Here is a 13765-nt window from a genome sequence, read left to right as displayed (position 1 = left end):
CTAAAACTGTCCTTGTCGCTCTGCATACGGACATGTTCTGGTGCTTAGACGAATTTATTTTTCATGATAATTTATGAAAGAGACGTCTGTTTTAGTATTTACTCTAATTTATTTTTACATTGACAGTTCTGTTTTCGTTCTGTTGGCGTAACAAATGGGTTCATGGCAAATATTGTGTTTGGCTCTTCATAGAAATTCATTGAAAGAAAGGAGATAATATTAGAGAGATTTTTCACGTCTTATTACAAAAATGATCAGCAGATTATTTATAAGACACAATGAACAAAAACATTGAAAGGAATTGCTGTATCTGTATTGTCTACACTAGAACTTCAACGACAGTAGAACTCAAAAGACATAAGGAGTTCTACTGTCGAGCACTTGAGTTCTATTGTCGGGTATTTTTAATAATATTTAAAAAAGGAGTTCTTGTGTCTTTGGAGTTCTATTGTCGCATATAAAGAAATTTTTATAACTTATTTAAAATATATTGGGGTTCTATTGTCGGTGGAGTTCTTCTGTCTTTAGAGTTCTACGGCGATTGTTCAGCCTTAAGGTATAAAATTTACCAGATGTTGAGTCCAAAGAGTTAATATTTCACAATGTAGGCTTTAAATTATTTGTCAAATTGATTGTATTTGCAATTTTCAAATAACTTTCAGTTTTGTTATTACAAGAGGAAGGATTTGATTGCATTGCATTTGCCGCCTGATACAGGCGATTGTATAGCATCTAGCGGAGAAATTCTTTACTGCTTATCTGCCATTCATCGTCTGCTACTAAATTTCTTCATTTCTCACGTGGTCGGAGTGGAGACGGTCGCCTGGTCGCCCTTTTCCTGGAATTTGGAAATTTCTTTGTCTAGTTGGTTAATCTCTCTTCTAATTATGCTACTATTAAAGTATTGTTTCATATTTTTTGTAGTCATTTCGTTTTCATGAAACATTTCTCGCTGTCAAACAGTATCGATATGTGTTCTTCATGCCCAGCCCAGCTTTTGATTCTTTGCTCGAAGCAACTTTCATATCGAAATTTTTCAAAAACAGTTTTGTTCTGGTTTATTTAAGTTAGAATAGTTAATGAACCTAAATCTTATTTGTGTTAATCTGTCTATTTTATTCAGATTTCTTGACTTCAGAAGTTGGTGAGGTGTTAAGAGATCTGCCAGATTGACCAGGACTCGAGTTCATCACCAAATTATATCATGTAGTGATTTACCTATGTTTAGTGAACACAAAGATTCCAAGTCTGATCCCTTTTTTTAAGTTGAGTCATCACAATTTTTGTACAAAGTTTTCTTTTTTGGTGTTAGGATTCATTTTTGACAGGAAGATCAAAAGAAGTTTTTTTTGGGGGAAGGAGATACTTTGGATTCTTTAATTTTATTTCTGAGGGTGGGCGAGGTGGCAAGATTCAAAGTTAAATGTAAATTCCTTGACCCTTGTTCCGTGGTGTTGGAGGACAGCGTCATTTTGAGGTGACAGAATTTTCGAGTGTTGTACATTTCTTATGTTCATGTTCCCAGAAAATTGACTCTTATAAAGGTTTCTGCCATGTCAAGCGATTTCGTAATGAATGGTCTCGATTAGATATTGTTTTTTATTAGCTTGACTTTACTTCTCCCCGAGATTAGTTGCTCCAGAGTCCTGACTACTAATAGTAATTGCCGCAATCTTCTCCTGACTGAATATTGATGCAGTTTGATCACGGCCATGTTTACAGTTTGACTGATCGGCGATTTCACGTAGTCATACAATTAAAACAGATTGGGATAAATTTTGTTCTTTTATTTGAAGACATTTCTAAAAAGATTTTCCGAATATCAATCAGCTCTTTCTCATGCTAAATAAACTACTTATATATATTCGTCTACGCTATGTAGAGTGTTTAAAAGTATTGATTCTTAAAGTTGAAATGTGTAATCAAAAACATAAATAAATAGTTGGAATTGCATTTATTTTCCCACCTCCACCCACAATTCCACCACATTTTACAATCACACACATTATACATACATACATACATACACTTAAGTTAACCCATTGGCTGCCACGCCATACAACCCATAGGTTGCTCTCTCTACTACTCTACGCGCCACGTCTGAAGGATCTATGACCAAGGTGGGACTTGCCATTGCTGACAAGTCCGGGCTGACACGGTGATAGGAGAAGATGGAATGCACAACCTCTAGAATCCATCACCGTATCGACAAGGGGGAAGTCCCTATGGTGCATTGCCTAACAGGGCCTTTCGGCCAAATCTGGGGCTGGTGCGACTGTCCGACCCCGCGGCATGGAAACCACGAGACCGAACAGCGCGGCCCGTGCTAAGGAGCTAACATGGGGGAACAAAGGCGTGGCAGCCAACGGGTTAACTAACACAAAACATATTACCAACAACAAATGATGATCCGCAGCTGACATTTTTGACACACTGGCGACGTTTTTGGTGTCCGTCTTCTCAACGTCTCCTCTGCATATAAACCTGAAAAACAAAACAATACTCATTAAATGACATGGCAATTAAAGTTAAACATTGGTACAAGGATCAGATTTTTTGCTCTAAACTTAAACAGTAGACTAATATTTGATTAAAATCTGGCTGGCAATATCGAGAAATGTACGCAGAACAAAGCTCACTTGTTAGATTCATGCAAATTTTCCGGAACTATACCGGAAGTAAGCGATAGCGACTTAACCATTGAGCTCCCGTAAAAATAAACCAGATAATCGTGATCTCCATGAAATTTGGGGTCGATTAGGTATGATTTAAACGAAATCCAAAATTTGGCCAAAATCGAGAATTTTCCTGAACGTTCAGGATCATTCTCGAAACCGGAAGTACGCGTACGCACAAAAAAAACATGAACTTTATCACAAATTTTACGAGGATCACGAAACTGTGGTTCTTTTGTGCGTAGAATGAAAATTTACTGAACTACGGACTAAAATGAGAAAACCGGAAGTAGAAAAAAAACACATTATAAAAAATCTAACAAGTGAGCTTTGTTGGAGGAAGAGTTATAGTCAGTTTTCACTAAAAAATTCCACACAACAGCTGCCGATAAATGTTCAAAGAGATTTGCAAAGTAACTGAAACTGACTGTTTTGACAGCTGAAAATGATCGAAAAGTCATCTAGCGTTAGAAAAAAGAAACGTCTAAGTAACATACTAACACTTCATTTACGCGCAAGAAGGGCCTGATTTTAGAATTATTACACAGACAGAGAGTTTAACGCAAATAGATTACTAGTAGATAATCTACGAAAATAAGTCATTGTCCGGTACCTGGCCATAATCCCTTGGTGAGTGACTGCAGGTTTGTCACAGCAACTGAAGTGATCCACTCGCCAGTGAAGCAAGAAAAGTTGACGTGTAGCAGCATAAGAAGCGCTGAAGCAGCGAAGCTGTATGAGCGTACGTCTTGAAGATAAGAATGGAGCAGAACGTTGGTGGAAGTCCCTCTTCTGTCAAGGACAATATCCAGCATTGACTCAAGGATGTCCGTGGGCATCTTGCGTGCTTTTTTTAAAAAATGTTTTACATTAATGAAAACATAAAAATTAAGAAAGCATATCAATCTTTACCTTTTCCAAGACGCACACTGAAATGTTCATGTGAAGAAAACCCGTAATAATTGCTGCATTACTCCTCAGGTGGGATAAATTTCCTGATGCTAAAGAAAGTGTTATGAAGTATTGCAGTAGTGTGGTGATAGGTGATATTGATGCTTACCTTTATCATCATATAGGTGATGATTTAGTAGCTCTAAGGCATCTGACGTGGTGTGGTTGGTGTGGTTACAGTAATTGGAAAATACCTCATACCCACACATTTATATTCCACTATATGTGTGCTTCAAATATGAGTTTAAGGCTTTTGACAGCATGAGGATTTAATGGATGGAAAGTGACTGAGTGCTAGAAGTCAACTTGTTGGTATGACTGACAGTGACAGTAGCTAATTAGCTATGCATCTAATATTTGAAGAAATAAGTTGGTATAATATGAAAATAAGGAAACCTAGGTCAAGATAAACCTACACAAGATACGAAGATCCATTTGGTATTTGAAATCACAGGAATATAAGTATAATTAGCAACAATTTGTTTTGTTTCGCCCATTTTTTCGTCTCGTTTCATGACATGGAGACGTAAACAACAAGAGCGACAGTGGCGACATCTAGTAATGAGTTTTGAATCTTGTGTTAGTTGCACGATCACAGTAGCATGACATTAACAGGCCGAGTCGTAACTTTCAAAAGTTCCTTCAAAACAAATTAAAACGTTAAACAACGGACATCGGATTATGAGGTAACTGTTTTTAAGTAATAGATAACACAATCCTTAGCTTATGATTCTTACTGCATTCTTTATTAAATGTTTTCAATAGTTTCAGGTGAAGTTTTTGTGTACCTGGCCCAGACCTGGCCAACTAGGTGCTTGTGACAATAGAAATAAAATTGTCTAATCCAATAATGCAAGTTCGCAAGCTATGTCTTCTGAAGCTAAACAATTTCTGTTGCAAGGTAGTTATTTTACCAAAATTTATCTGGTGTTCTTTCTCTGTTCTTAAAGGTTTATAATGTTCACATGAACTTTTCCCTGTCAAGATTGGAGGATGAGGAGGGCTCTGGTCGAACGGGGACTTGGAAGGTGGATTATCTGAGAAAAACTTTTGGAGGGTCATGAGGAGTCTATCGGAAATCCTGCTATGACTAATCACTCCCTAGCAAAACTGGCCTCGTACTCTTCTCTCTTCTTCACCGGCCAGGTATTCTCCCTGGTCGCAGACAATCCAGGCAGTATCAGATACTGATTTCAGGGTTAACTCTTGAAAAAAATTAAGTTACGTTAATTTGTCTTTTCAAAGAGCATTTCCATTGATGCTGAAGATTAATTCATTTTATTTTGATTCTAGGTTGTTTATGTTCCTGTAATTGCTGTTCGATGTGGCACGTTGTTGCAGCCTATGCTGGTGAAAGCTCTTATTGCATGAAGTTAAACTGGCTGTTCCTTGGTCCTGCTGTCATGTTATGGAAATTGCATCATTATTTTGTTAAATTGCGTTAAATTGTCATCGTGACTATGCAGTTTATTGTTTATAAGTTAAAAAGCAGCAAAAACAAATATGGGATGTTTATGTCAAACAAGTAATAAACATGTTTTCGGGGTTGGGAAAGGAAAGTGGTGGATGTTGGAGGGGAGGATATTTCAAGTTTGGATAAAAATTTAGTTAATCTATAACCCTACAAATGTATCCCTATCAATTAATCTCCAAACCCTCAAACGTATACCTTCCAATCCTTCAAACCCCGAAAACTTACACCTACCAACCCTTAAATCTATACCCTTAACCCTATAAACCAATGTTAAACCTTAACCATGTAATATCTGTAATAAATAAAAATAAATACACTATGTAAACTGATTTTTATTTTCTTTTTAAAATGTTCAAAAAATTCAATAAACAGAGCGTCCGGTTCAAGACGGTTTACTACTGCACGAGTTTAAACGCAACCCGCCACCACCGCTGCGGCAATGAGACAAAAAGCGATGGTTTAGTTTTGCGGAAATCTGCATCGTCTTTGTAACTTGACTGACGGAGATTTCCACAAAAAATAAACCATGGCTATTTGTTTCATTGGGTAGTGGATGCATTGTTTTAACTCGCACATGCTGTTATAGGAAATCTCTACGGCCCCCAGAGATATTTATCTGGACCGAGAAGAAGAGAGAAGTACGAGGCAAGTTTTTCCGGGGAGATGTAGTCATACTAGGCTTCCGGGTTAGACACATGACCCTCCAAAAGTTTTCATCGGATCATGCGCCTTCCAAGTCCCCGTTCGACCAGAGCCCTCCCCTCCTCCTGGTTTCACAGCGGGTGAGTGACCACCGGCGGGCGTTGGTTAGTGGTTAGTTAGGGAAACGGGGCCACAGAAAAGAAGGGAGCCCAGATATGCAATTGTAATTTAGCTAACTACACAATTTATCGGTCTTGAATTACAGCATGCTCTCGTCGGTTTTCAGCAATGGATAAAGTTCACGAAGGAGTTACCCTGTAAGCAGAATGAACATTTATTTGGATGACAGTAATATTCAAACAAGATTGTAGCAACAGAAAGCAATACCTCCAATCAAGAGGGCCTGTGTAAGGAAGTAATGGGGAGATTCAAGGGTAGCACCCGACGAGTTAGCAAACAAGGAATCTTGATGACTAAGTCCTTGTCCATTTTCTTGAAAGGACATGACTTATTCTCATAAAGTCTGTAATGCCAATTTAGAAACCTGTAAATTAAAAAAATAAGTCACCTTATTCATAATTTGTGTCATCAATGTGCTTGACGTCTATGACCTAAATGAATAATTAAACAGTAATTAAACATCACTTTACACTCAAAATCATCTCTTAAATTTTAGGTAGACGTCAAGAGATTTAGACAGAAGTCAGATCAATACTTAAAATACTTATTAGACTGCAACAAAGAAAGTTCAGTGACATGACAAGTATACTTACACATGAAACCACCAATCAGTTATCCAAGGTTCTCTAGAAGATGGAATGATAGACTGGTCCGTGCTGGGGTTGGTGATCTAGGAAATCCAATATAAACAGCAGATAATTATGATGAATTCTAATAACAGATGAGAAGATTACATGTTTCAGCAATACTGTAATAAAGAGCTAGTGTTGGTTGTTACCAGTATCATTTCGATGGCACAATCAGTAAAATTCAATGATTTTGAACAAAATAGTTGACGGTAGGCTGCACTGGCTGCACACTTTCAGGTTTCCTCCTGTAAGTTGATGAAAAACATCAAGGTTAAATATTTTGCATTTGTTCACTCTTATAAACTTTGTTTACAACTGTTAATAGAATACAGAAGATAGAAGACTTTACACAGCCTCAATCATTCAATTCTCCTCTCACACAGACTGTTCACTGTTAAAAAATCAAACACTCATGTGGAAATAGATGAGAAGAAATACAAATACAAAGTATTATTCAACTGGGCAGAAAACATTATGTAGGAAAATACGTGGTGACTTTTCTTCTGGTAAACACTTAGCTTAGCACCAACGCTTGAACTGAGTTTACTTCAAATATGTTGGCAGCACCAGCATGGCTCACTAATTCACTATTTTTGCAACTTGCATTCTTCTTTTCTTCAGGTTCAGTTGTTTCAACGATTTAATCACGCTTTAACTGGACCACTTATACTAAAATACCAGCACGACACCATAGTAGGCTATGCACGACACACACCACTAAGAACTACCAGGCAACTAATCAATGTGGGGAATGGCAGCCATTGTTGTTATTATTTAACTGCAGTGTCACCTGGTGAGGGATTCCTGAAACTTTATTTCCTCCAATCCAAAGTGTTAAAAAAATCGGTTTGAAAATATTGTGCTTACGAATTTCAGCAACCTTAATAAATGCTCCTTCATCTTTAAATAAAAGTTCATTAATTTAAAGCAGAGTCAACAGATGTATTTTAGACAAATCAGCAACGTCACAAGGATACACAGATGCAGCCGCTGTAATACATGTTTTGGGGGGTAGGACCATCCAGAATTCCAGACAAATCGGTGCGAATTTATTGGAATCCTCGGACGGACAAGTTACGGTGTCGAGGCAGAAGAATATCTGCAAGAGTGCCAAAAGAATTGTACAAAAGTGCATCAATGAAATTTTAAAAAGTTGTAAAATCGGAAGTAGAAAAAAACACATAATTAAAAATCTAACAAGTGAGTTGGTGGAATAGTTATCGTCAGTTTTCACTAAAACAATTTCCACACAACAGCTGCATTCATCTATACCGGACATGTAGAGAAAACAAAAATATAGTTATTGATTAGTCGAGTATATATATGTGCCCCTCGGTCCCCTCCCCATACAAAAAATGATTAAAGCGACTATTAAATGATAAAACGAAAATTAAAAATTTTTAGGTTGATGACTGATCTTCATCATCCAGAATGTAATTTTCCCTGAGGAATTCGTCTCGTTCAATCTTGATGGCCAAAACTTTTTCCACTTGGGTCTTCTTCTGTTCTTTGCTCAACTTCCGTCGACCGCGTTGTTGTTTCTCAATTTCCAGTTCGGTTTTTTTGCGCAGTAACTCGATCTGTCTCCGTTTCACTGGATCCAAGAAGGCGTATTCTTTCTTGATCTGGGCTGTACGCTGTTCGATTCTGTGGAGGATTTTCTTCTTATCAGCAACAATGAGATCGACGATGGATTTCGAGTCCCTTTTGCACTGATCCAGCAGTTTTTCACGCTCCATAGTCGCTTTCCGGGGATCCGTTATGATCTTCTTGCTCAGACTGGACACGACCGGGATGATGTACTTAGCAGAGACGCTTACGTAAGTTTCAGCCATGTCGTTGACGAGCGATGTGGCCTGTGTGGCTTTCAAGGCCTTGGCGTACAGCTTATCGATGACTAATTTCTTGTAAATGTTTTTCAATTGCAAACTGGTCGTCTCGATGTGGTTGGCGAAATCATCAATGCTCTGAGCAGCCACTAATTGCACGGTATCCGCAATTTTCTGGAAGAACCGAACCAGTTTGGTCCACTGCTCCTTGAAGATGGTCAGCTTTTCCAGCCCTTCTTTGAGCACCTGGATGAATTCATCGTAGCGAATCTCTTCCAACTTGAGGTTCTGCTGTTCAGTCAAGAGTTTGATGGCTTCTTCATTGTGTTGAATCATCTTCGCTATGGTTCTCTCCATCGCCTGGCGAGTGTTCACCAATGTAGCCTGCGCCAAATAGGCACGATTTCTACTAGAGGCAAGGGCCTGTTGACTGGCCCAACCTTTAGAATTGCTTTTCTTCCGGGCCTGCGACAATAGTGGCGTGTTAATGGGGACGGCTTGCTGATTGGCCATCATCATGTTTTTCAGATTAGTGGTCGAGAAACGAAATTTAACTCCAGTCAACTCTAAAACATTTTCCAGGTCAGACTGGCGATCCTTTTTGAAATGTTCTTCGGTGACGTTCTTCGGTTTCTGGCGACGAGCCACTCGTGAAAGTTCGTCGACGAACTCCAAACCTTGTCTGACGATTTCTGCCACGGGAGAGCACATTTCCACTTGCAAAGCGATTGCGTTCAATTTGGACCTGTCGCCATCAGGATTGTATAGTCCTCTGGCGGAGTCAATCGACCCTAATTCCTTGTAGGATTCCAGCAACTATTTCAAGAGAACATCACATTAAGTCAAACCTATCTGTGGTTTAATCAAATAATAGTTTCGATTGACTTACGTGTCTGGATATCCCATCCATTTCCAAAATGTTTTTCCACTGCTGGATGATGCACGGGTCCCATTCAATGTCAGCTGGCGCATCGGTTAACTGCGGCTGCTGTTCGCCGGAATCATGGGATTCTGTGAACGTGTCTTCCTCGAGGGTAACGAGTGTACCTGCCATTAATCCTTCGACCCTATTGTACGCCAAGGAGGTAATGGTTTGGAAACCGGCCGTCAACAAATTGCCAAGGGTTTGTACAAAATCCATGGCAATCATTTCCCATCCACTGGGCATTTTCTGCAAGGCTTTTCTCATGTCTTCCTCGGCTCGTTCGATAACAGCCTGATCTTTGGCGATGGACGAATTCAGCTGCTCAACCATCTGCTGGAATAACGGCAGAGTCAAATTGACTCTTTTCTGTTCCCGGGTGGTTTTCTCCAGTTTGGCTTCCTGCAGGCCTTTCTCGCTGGTGCACATTTCCAACACCTCGGCCGTCAAATTGATGACGCGTTCAAATTGCCAGACGACGGTCATGGACAGAGAGACGCTAAAGTTTGCCGCTTCCCGGATGCGGATCATTGGCGCTGGCAAGTACCGAGACACCAGCTCCTCGTCACCCGTCACCAGGATCTCCGTGGCCTCTTTCATGTAGTCTGGAACGCCTGCAGTCAAAAGCCGGATCTTGTCCATGTGATTGTGGGCCACCATGAAGGCCGTTTGGGCTTCGTTGCCGATTTGGACCAGCGTTGCCCGGAAGCTTTTTGGGTACTTGACGTAGAGGATGCCACGAAGAGGAACGTTCCCATCGATTGCAAAATCCTTCGTTTGCGATGACAAGATCATCAAGTCGCCCAGCAATCCGATGCTGATAGGCGCAAGAGATAGGGAATCCTCCCAGCTGGAATAGGCGCTCAACTGGTTCTTGAAATCTTCTTCAACATCTTCTTTACTGGACACGGCGTTGCTGGCGGCCAGTAATTTGGATTTGGGAACATTCACACTGTACTGGGTCGCATTGGTTGCTTTCTGCACTTTTTTCACTAAAAATAAAAACAAAATCAAAATGGTTTTATAAGGGTGAAATATAAATTACTTGTACCTGGCGCAGTCAGCGACTTTGAACTGGAAACGGACACCTTGGCATTTGTTGGTTTCTGCACTATTTTCACTGAAAATAAAAACAAACAAAATCAAATTGATGCTATTAGAAGCGCGAAATATAAATGATTTACCTTGCGACGAAACGAACCCAACGGCCAAAATGATCAACAATATCAGAATTTTCATTGTTAACTACCAAACTGAGCATCGTACTGCTACTCTGCATCTGCGAACGCCAGTGGCATGGCAACCAGACTTATTAGTGGGGCTTGCTGCTATAGCTGAATAGTTTTGGCAAGCCACCAGAAAAATGAACTCAATCTGGCTCACTTCCCTTCCCCTCCATTCCTCGCGCGTGGAATGAAAGACGCAGTTGTAAAAATCGATTCAAAACGAAATAAATTCATCTGGCGCCACGAATCTTGTTTGCTAATTTCGCTGCTCGTGACCTTCCAATCTCAAAGAGTCAAGGGGTTTGTTCTACAGCGCAATTTTTGTTTACAGTGGCACGATTAGATTTCGGTACGAGTGATGGGCCAGCATGACTCTACGTACAATATGTAAATAACTAAGAACAAAAATGTCAACTTTCCCTTGAACTCTTGTGGCGATATGCGCAGTCCGATAACAAAAACTACTATGTACACTACACATTGAGATTTTTAAACACTCGACGCTTTCTCGAGTTCCAAGTCCACTTTATCCTCGCATTTCTAAAAGTCGGCCAGTTTCTTGAACTTCTAGACACCATGAAGACCGAGTCTTATTTGTTGGCACTGGTAATTTTCACGTTGCTTGTTCTGATCTCATCAGGACATGCAGAAATTAAAGAAAAATCACGTAAGTTCTATCTTATTGCTCTAAATTTTATAGCAAAGCTCAAATTATCTTTCTGTATGTCACGAAATAGCTCGGTCGAAGCAGCCAACAAAATTTAGCAACGCCAGCAATAATGTAATTAGCAATCCACGAAAAGGAAAACCTATTAAACCTAAAACGACACCTGTTCCGAAACAAGGTAAGTTTTTCAGAAGAGATTGTCCGTATTTTTACCTTCATAACGACTAGCTCATACGCATACAGGACGTAACGCGGAACGTCTGATTGCAAATTACGGCGAATATGCCAAGATCTTGGTTGAAACAAAAATGAAAATGGAATGGGACAAATTCCTCACCTCCGTGCTTACCATTTTGGGATTCCTGTCTACTTTAATGATGATGACAGTTGATCCGGCCAAAGATTTCCCTCTGCTGAACGCTCCATCCACAGGTGGAATCATGAACCATCCAGACAGTTTCCTCCTGTCTTTGTTTCAAATCAATCAGGAGAGTTACCGGGCCTTCCTGTGCGCCCACAACAACATCAACCGAATCCGATTGTCGACCCTAACGATTCCAGGTAAAAAGAGAAATGATGAAATTTTGAATTGACAAAGTTTTTTAAATATTTAACATATACCTGTGATAGCCTACATGAAAGCGGCCCTTGATATTCTGGACACTGGCGACATGGAATTGATTGAGAGTCGCCTTCACTTGCCGTTAAAAGTCGTTCAGAAATCCATCGACAATAACGTGAAATGGTCTAAAGAGGTGGTTGCGGCTTTCGAGCGATTGAACCATTTGATCCAAGAAGTTCATTTGGCGGCCGTTGACCTCCAACGTGTCAAAACGGCTCAAAAGGAGCAAGTGGCGGCCAATAAAACAATCGAAGAATTGAAAAACCAAGACCTAGAAGAATACCTGAGCAACCGGAAGAAACAAGTGAAAGAAGACTTGGATAAACAAAGCCAAACGGAACAAGATCTACTCGAGGCGTATCTTTCCATTCCGACAGACATGGATAGAATTTCATTGGACTTGGCTCAATTCGTCACAGGTAACTTTCTTTCTCGAATTCTTCTACTCGTTGACCTATGAAAACATGTTCTTTGTAATCAGGACTGTTGGCGAAGATGTTGGGAATCTTTTCGAACCAAGAAGCGAGTCAAGGATTGGACAATCTAATTGAGTATGGCAACGGCACTCGGCCGACAATGGACGATCCGTGCATTTACAACTACACTGACCAAATATTCGACATTTCGGCTAGAAGTCGGCAGTTGTTCGAGAGTTACACAACACTCGCTTCCCTCGATTCGAAAAATGGGAAGTACGACGCTAACGATGACATGAATCATTACCAGAATCTCCTGCTGACGACTAACAACGCATCGATCAAATGTCGTCCACTCCAACGAATCGTTGAAATGGGATTTGAAACTATCCAACAAATGCATCAACTAGCCAACGTCACCAATGAATCCATGCCTATTTTAAATGTTGAACAGAAAATGACGATAAAAATGGGTGGAAAGGCCATTTTTAAAGAATGGAGAGAGGCCCAGTTCGTCCAGGTTCGCAAGGCCATCGAACGGTTCAAGGAAAATGCGACACGTTTGGCCAATATCACTAGCGGTCCACAGGCGCGAGAAGTGATGGAAAATTTAACTCGGCGCAACCTCAGCGAAAGTGAACAATTGACAGCCTTCGCTCATGAAAAAATCGCCATGTACACGGAATATGCCGAGGTTTTGAAAGCGAGACTGGACAATAACACAAGGGAAATCACGGAGAAGACGAGCCAATTCATGAGCAACTTGAACCAGATTCGCAACTGGGAGACGGAAGAAATGGATCTAAAGAAGGCCATAGTGATGCTTGAAGGGGGACTGGCCGACATGAATGAAGTCAAAGGCAATTGGGCTCATTTGGGTAATTTCTTCGCAAGATTCTCGCAAATAATCGAAACAATCACCAGCTACAGTGTGGGCGATTTCATCCAGCAACTGAACACGACGATCGGCACTCCGTCGTACAAGAGAAACGAAGGCATCAAACGTATCGAAATGAAGAAAATGCGAGACAAAACGGTCAGAGTAAAAAAAGTGTTGACCGTGGCTAATGAACTGGCGACGACGTACTATCACATTTCGAGGGATTACCTGATGCCAAGAGTTCACCGACTGCAGTTTCTAATGGACGTCAGTACGGGAAATTCAAGTCACCTGGCCAGTGAGAGGGGCAAATTACTGGACGCGTGCGAAAGAGACGTCATCGTTATTCAACAATTGATTTCTGACAAGAAACGGAGGCTTTTGGAGAAGGTCAACGCTACTGTCCGCCAGATCGTTGAGTCGAATTACCGTTTCCTGCAGACGAACCGAACCGATACGAATCCAACATCAGTAGGGCCTAACCCAACCGAACAGTCGAGTGGTTGACGCATAATGAATTCAATTGAAACATTTGCTATTATTAATTTTACATTTCCTATCATATATGTTTAAATAAGGCTACTGTGAATAAATCGGATACCTTTCCAGGTCTGCAAAAATAAAAATGTCGAAATAGAATCTATCGCTAGTT

The 13765-nt window shown here is 40.4% G+C and overlaps 2 protein-coding genes and 4 long non-coding RNA genes across 7 annotated transcripts; 3 read left to right on the top strand and 3 right to left on the bottom strand.

Moving 5' to 3' along the window:
• Positions 1-766: 766 nt before the first annotated feature.
• Positions 767-1953, top strand: LOC124316639. Its single transcript, XR_006911898.1, has 2 exons — positions 767-1206; positions 1661-1953. It is a non-coding gene; the product is annotated as an uncharacterized LOC124316639 (long non-coding RNA).
• Positions 1954-2339: 386 nt separating this feature from the next.
• Positions 2340-4158, bottom strand: LOC124316649. The gene is made up of 5 exons (XR_006911912.1): positions 4043-4158; positions 3736-3976; positions 3588-3676; positions 3289-3522; positions 2340-2484 (listed from the first exon to the last, which is right to left on the bottom strand). It is a non-coding gene; the product is annotated as an uncharacterized LOC124316649 (long non-coding RNA).
• A 60-nt stretch (positions 4159-4218) lies between these two features.
• Positions 4219-4774, top strand: LOC124316642. Its single transcript, XR_006911903.1, has 3 exons — positions 4219-4326; positions 4392-4527; positions 4612-4774. It is a non-coding gene; the product is annotated as an uncharacterized LOC124316642 (long non-coding RNA).
• Positions 4775-5871: 1097 nt separating this feature from the next.
• On the bottom strand, positions 5872-7401 carry LOC124316650. The gene is made up of 5 exons (XR_006911913.1): positions 6865-7401; positions 6701-6796; positions 6516-6633; positions 6130-6286; positions 5872-6057 (listed from the first exon to the last, which is right to left on the bottom strand). It is a non-coding gene; the product is annotated as an uncharacterized LOC124316650 (long non-coding RNA).
• Positions 7402-7479: 78 nt separating this feature from the next.
• Positions 7480-10656, bottom strand: LOC124316166. The gene is made up of 4 exons (XM_046781944.1): positions 10487-10656; positions 10354-10422; positions 9270-10294; positions 7480-9196 (listed from the first exon to the last, which is right to left on the bottom strand). The coding sequence occupies exons 1-4, from the start codon at positions 10539-10541 to the stop codon at positions 7952-7954; spliced, it is 2394 nt and encodes a 797-aa protein (XP_046637900.1). The 5' UTR covers positions 10542-10656; the 3' UTR covers positions 7480-7951.
• A 54-nt stretch (positions 10657-10710) lies between these two features.
• On the top strand, positions 10711-13752 carry LOC124316171. 2 transcript variants are annotated; one of them, XM_046781963.1, is made up of 6 exons: positions 10711-11195; positions 11266-11373; positions 11439-11471; positions 11583-11756; positions 11826-12236; positions 12299-13752. In XM_046781963.1, exons 1-6 carry the CDS (start codon positions 11105-11107, stop codon positions 13618-13620), a joined length of 2139 nt encoding a protein of 712 aa, XP_046637919.1. In that variant the 5' UTR covers positions 10711-11104; the 3' UTR covers positions 13621-13752. The 2 variants fall into 2 exon arrangements, with proteins under 2 accessions (XP_046637919.1, XP_046637918.1); XM_046781962.1 differs by having other exon boundaries at positions 10712-11195; positions 11439-11756.
• Positions 13753-13765: the final 13 nt, after the last annotated feature.

Source organism: Daphnia pulicaria, chromosome 12, assembly GCF_021234035.1.
Source record: "Daphnia pulicaria isolate SC F1-1A chromosome 12, SC_F0-13Bv2, whole genome shotgun sequence".
In the NCBI taxonomy this organism is placed as follows: Eukaryota; Metazoa; Arthropoda; class Branchiopoda; order Diplostraca; family Daphniidae; genus Daphnia; species Daphnia pulicaria.
Note: the sequence above shows the minus strand (reverse complement) of the source record. Positions and strands in the feature narration are given on the sequence as shown.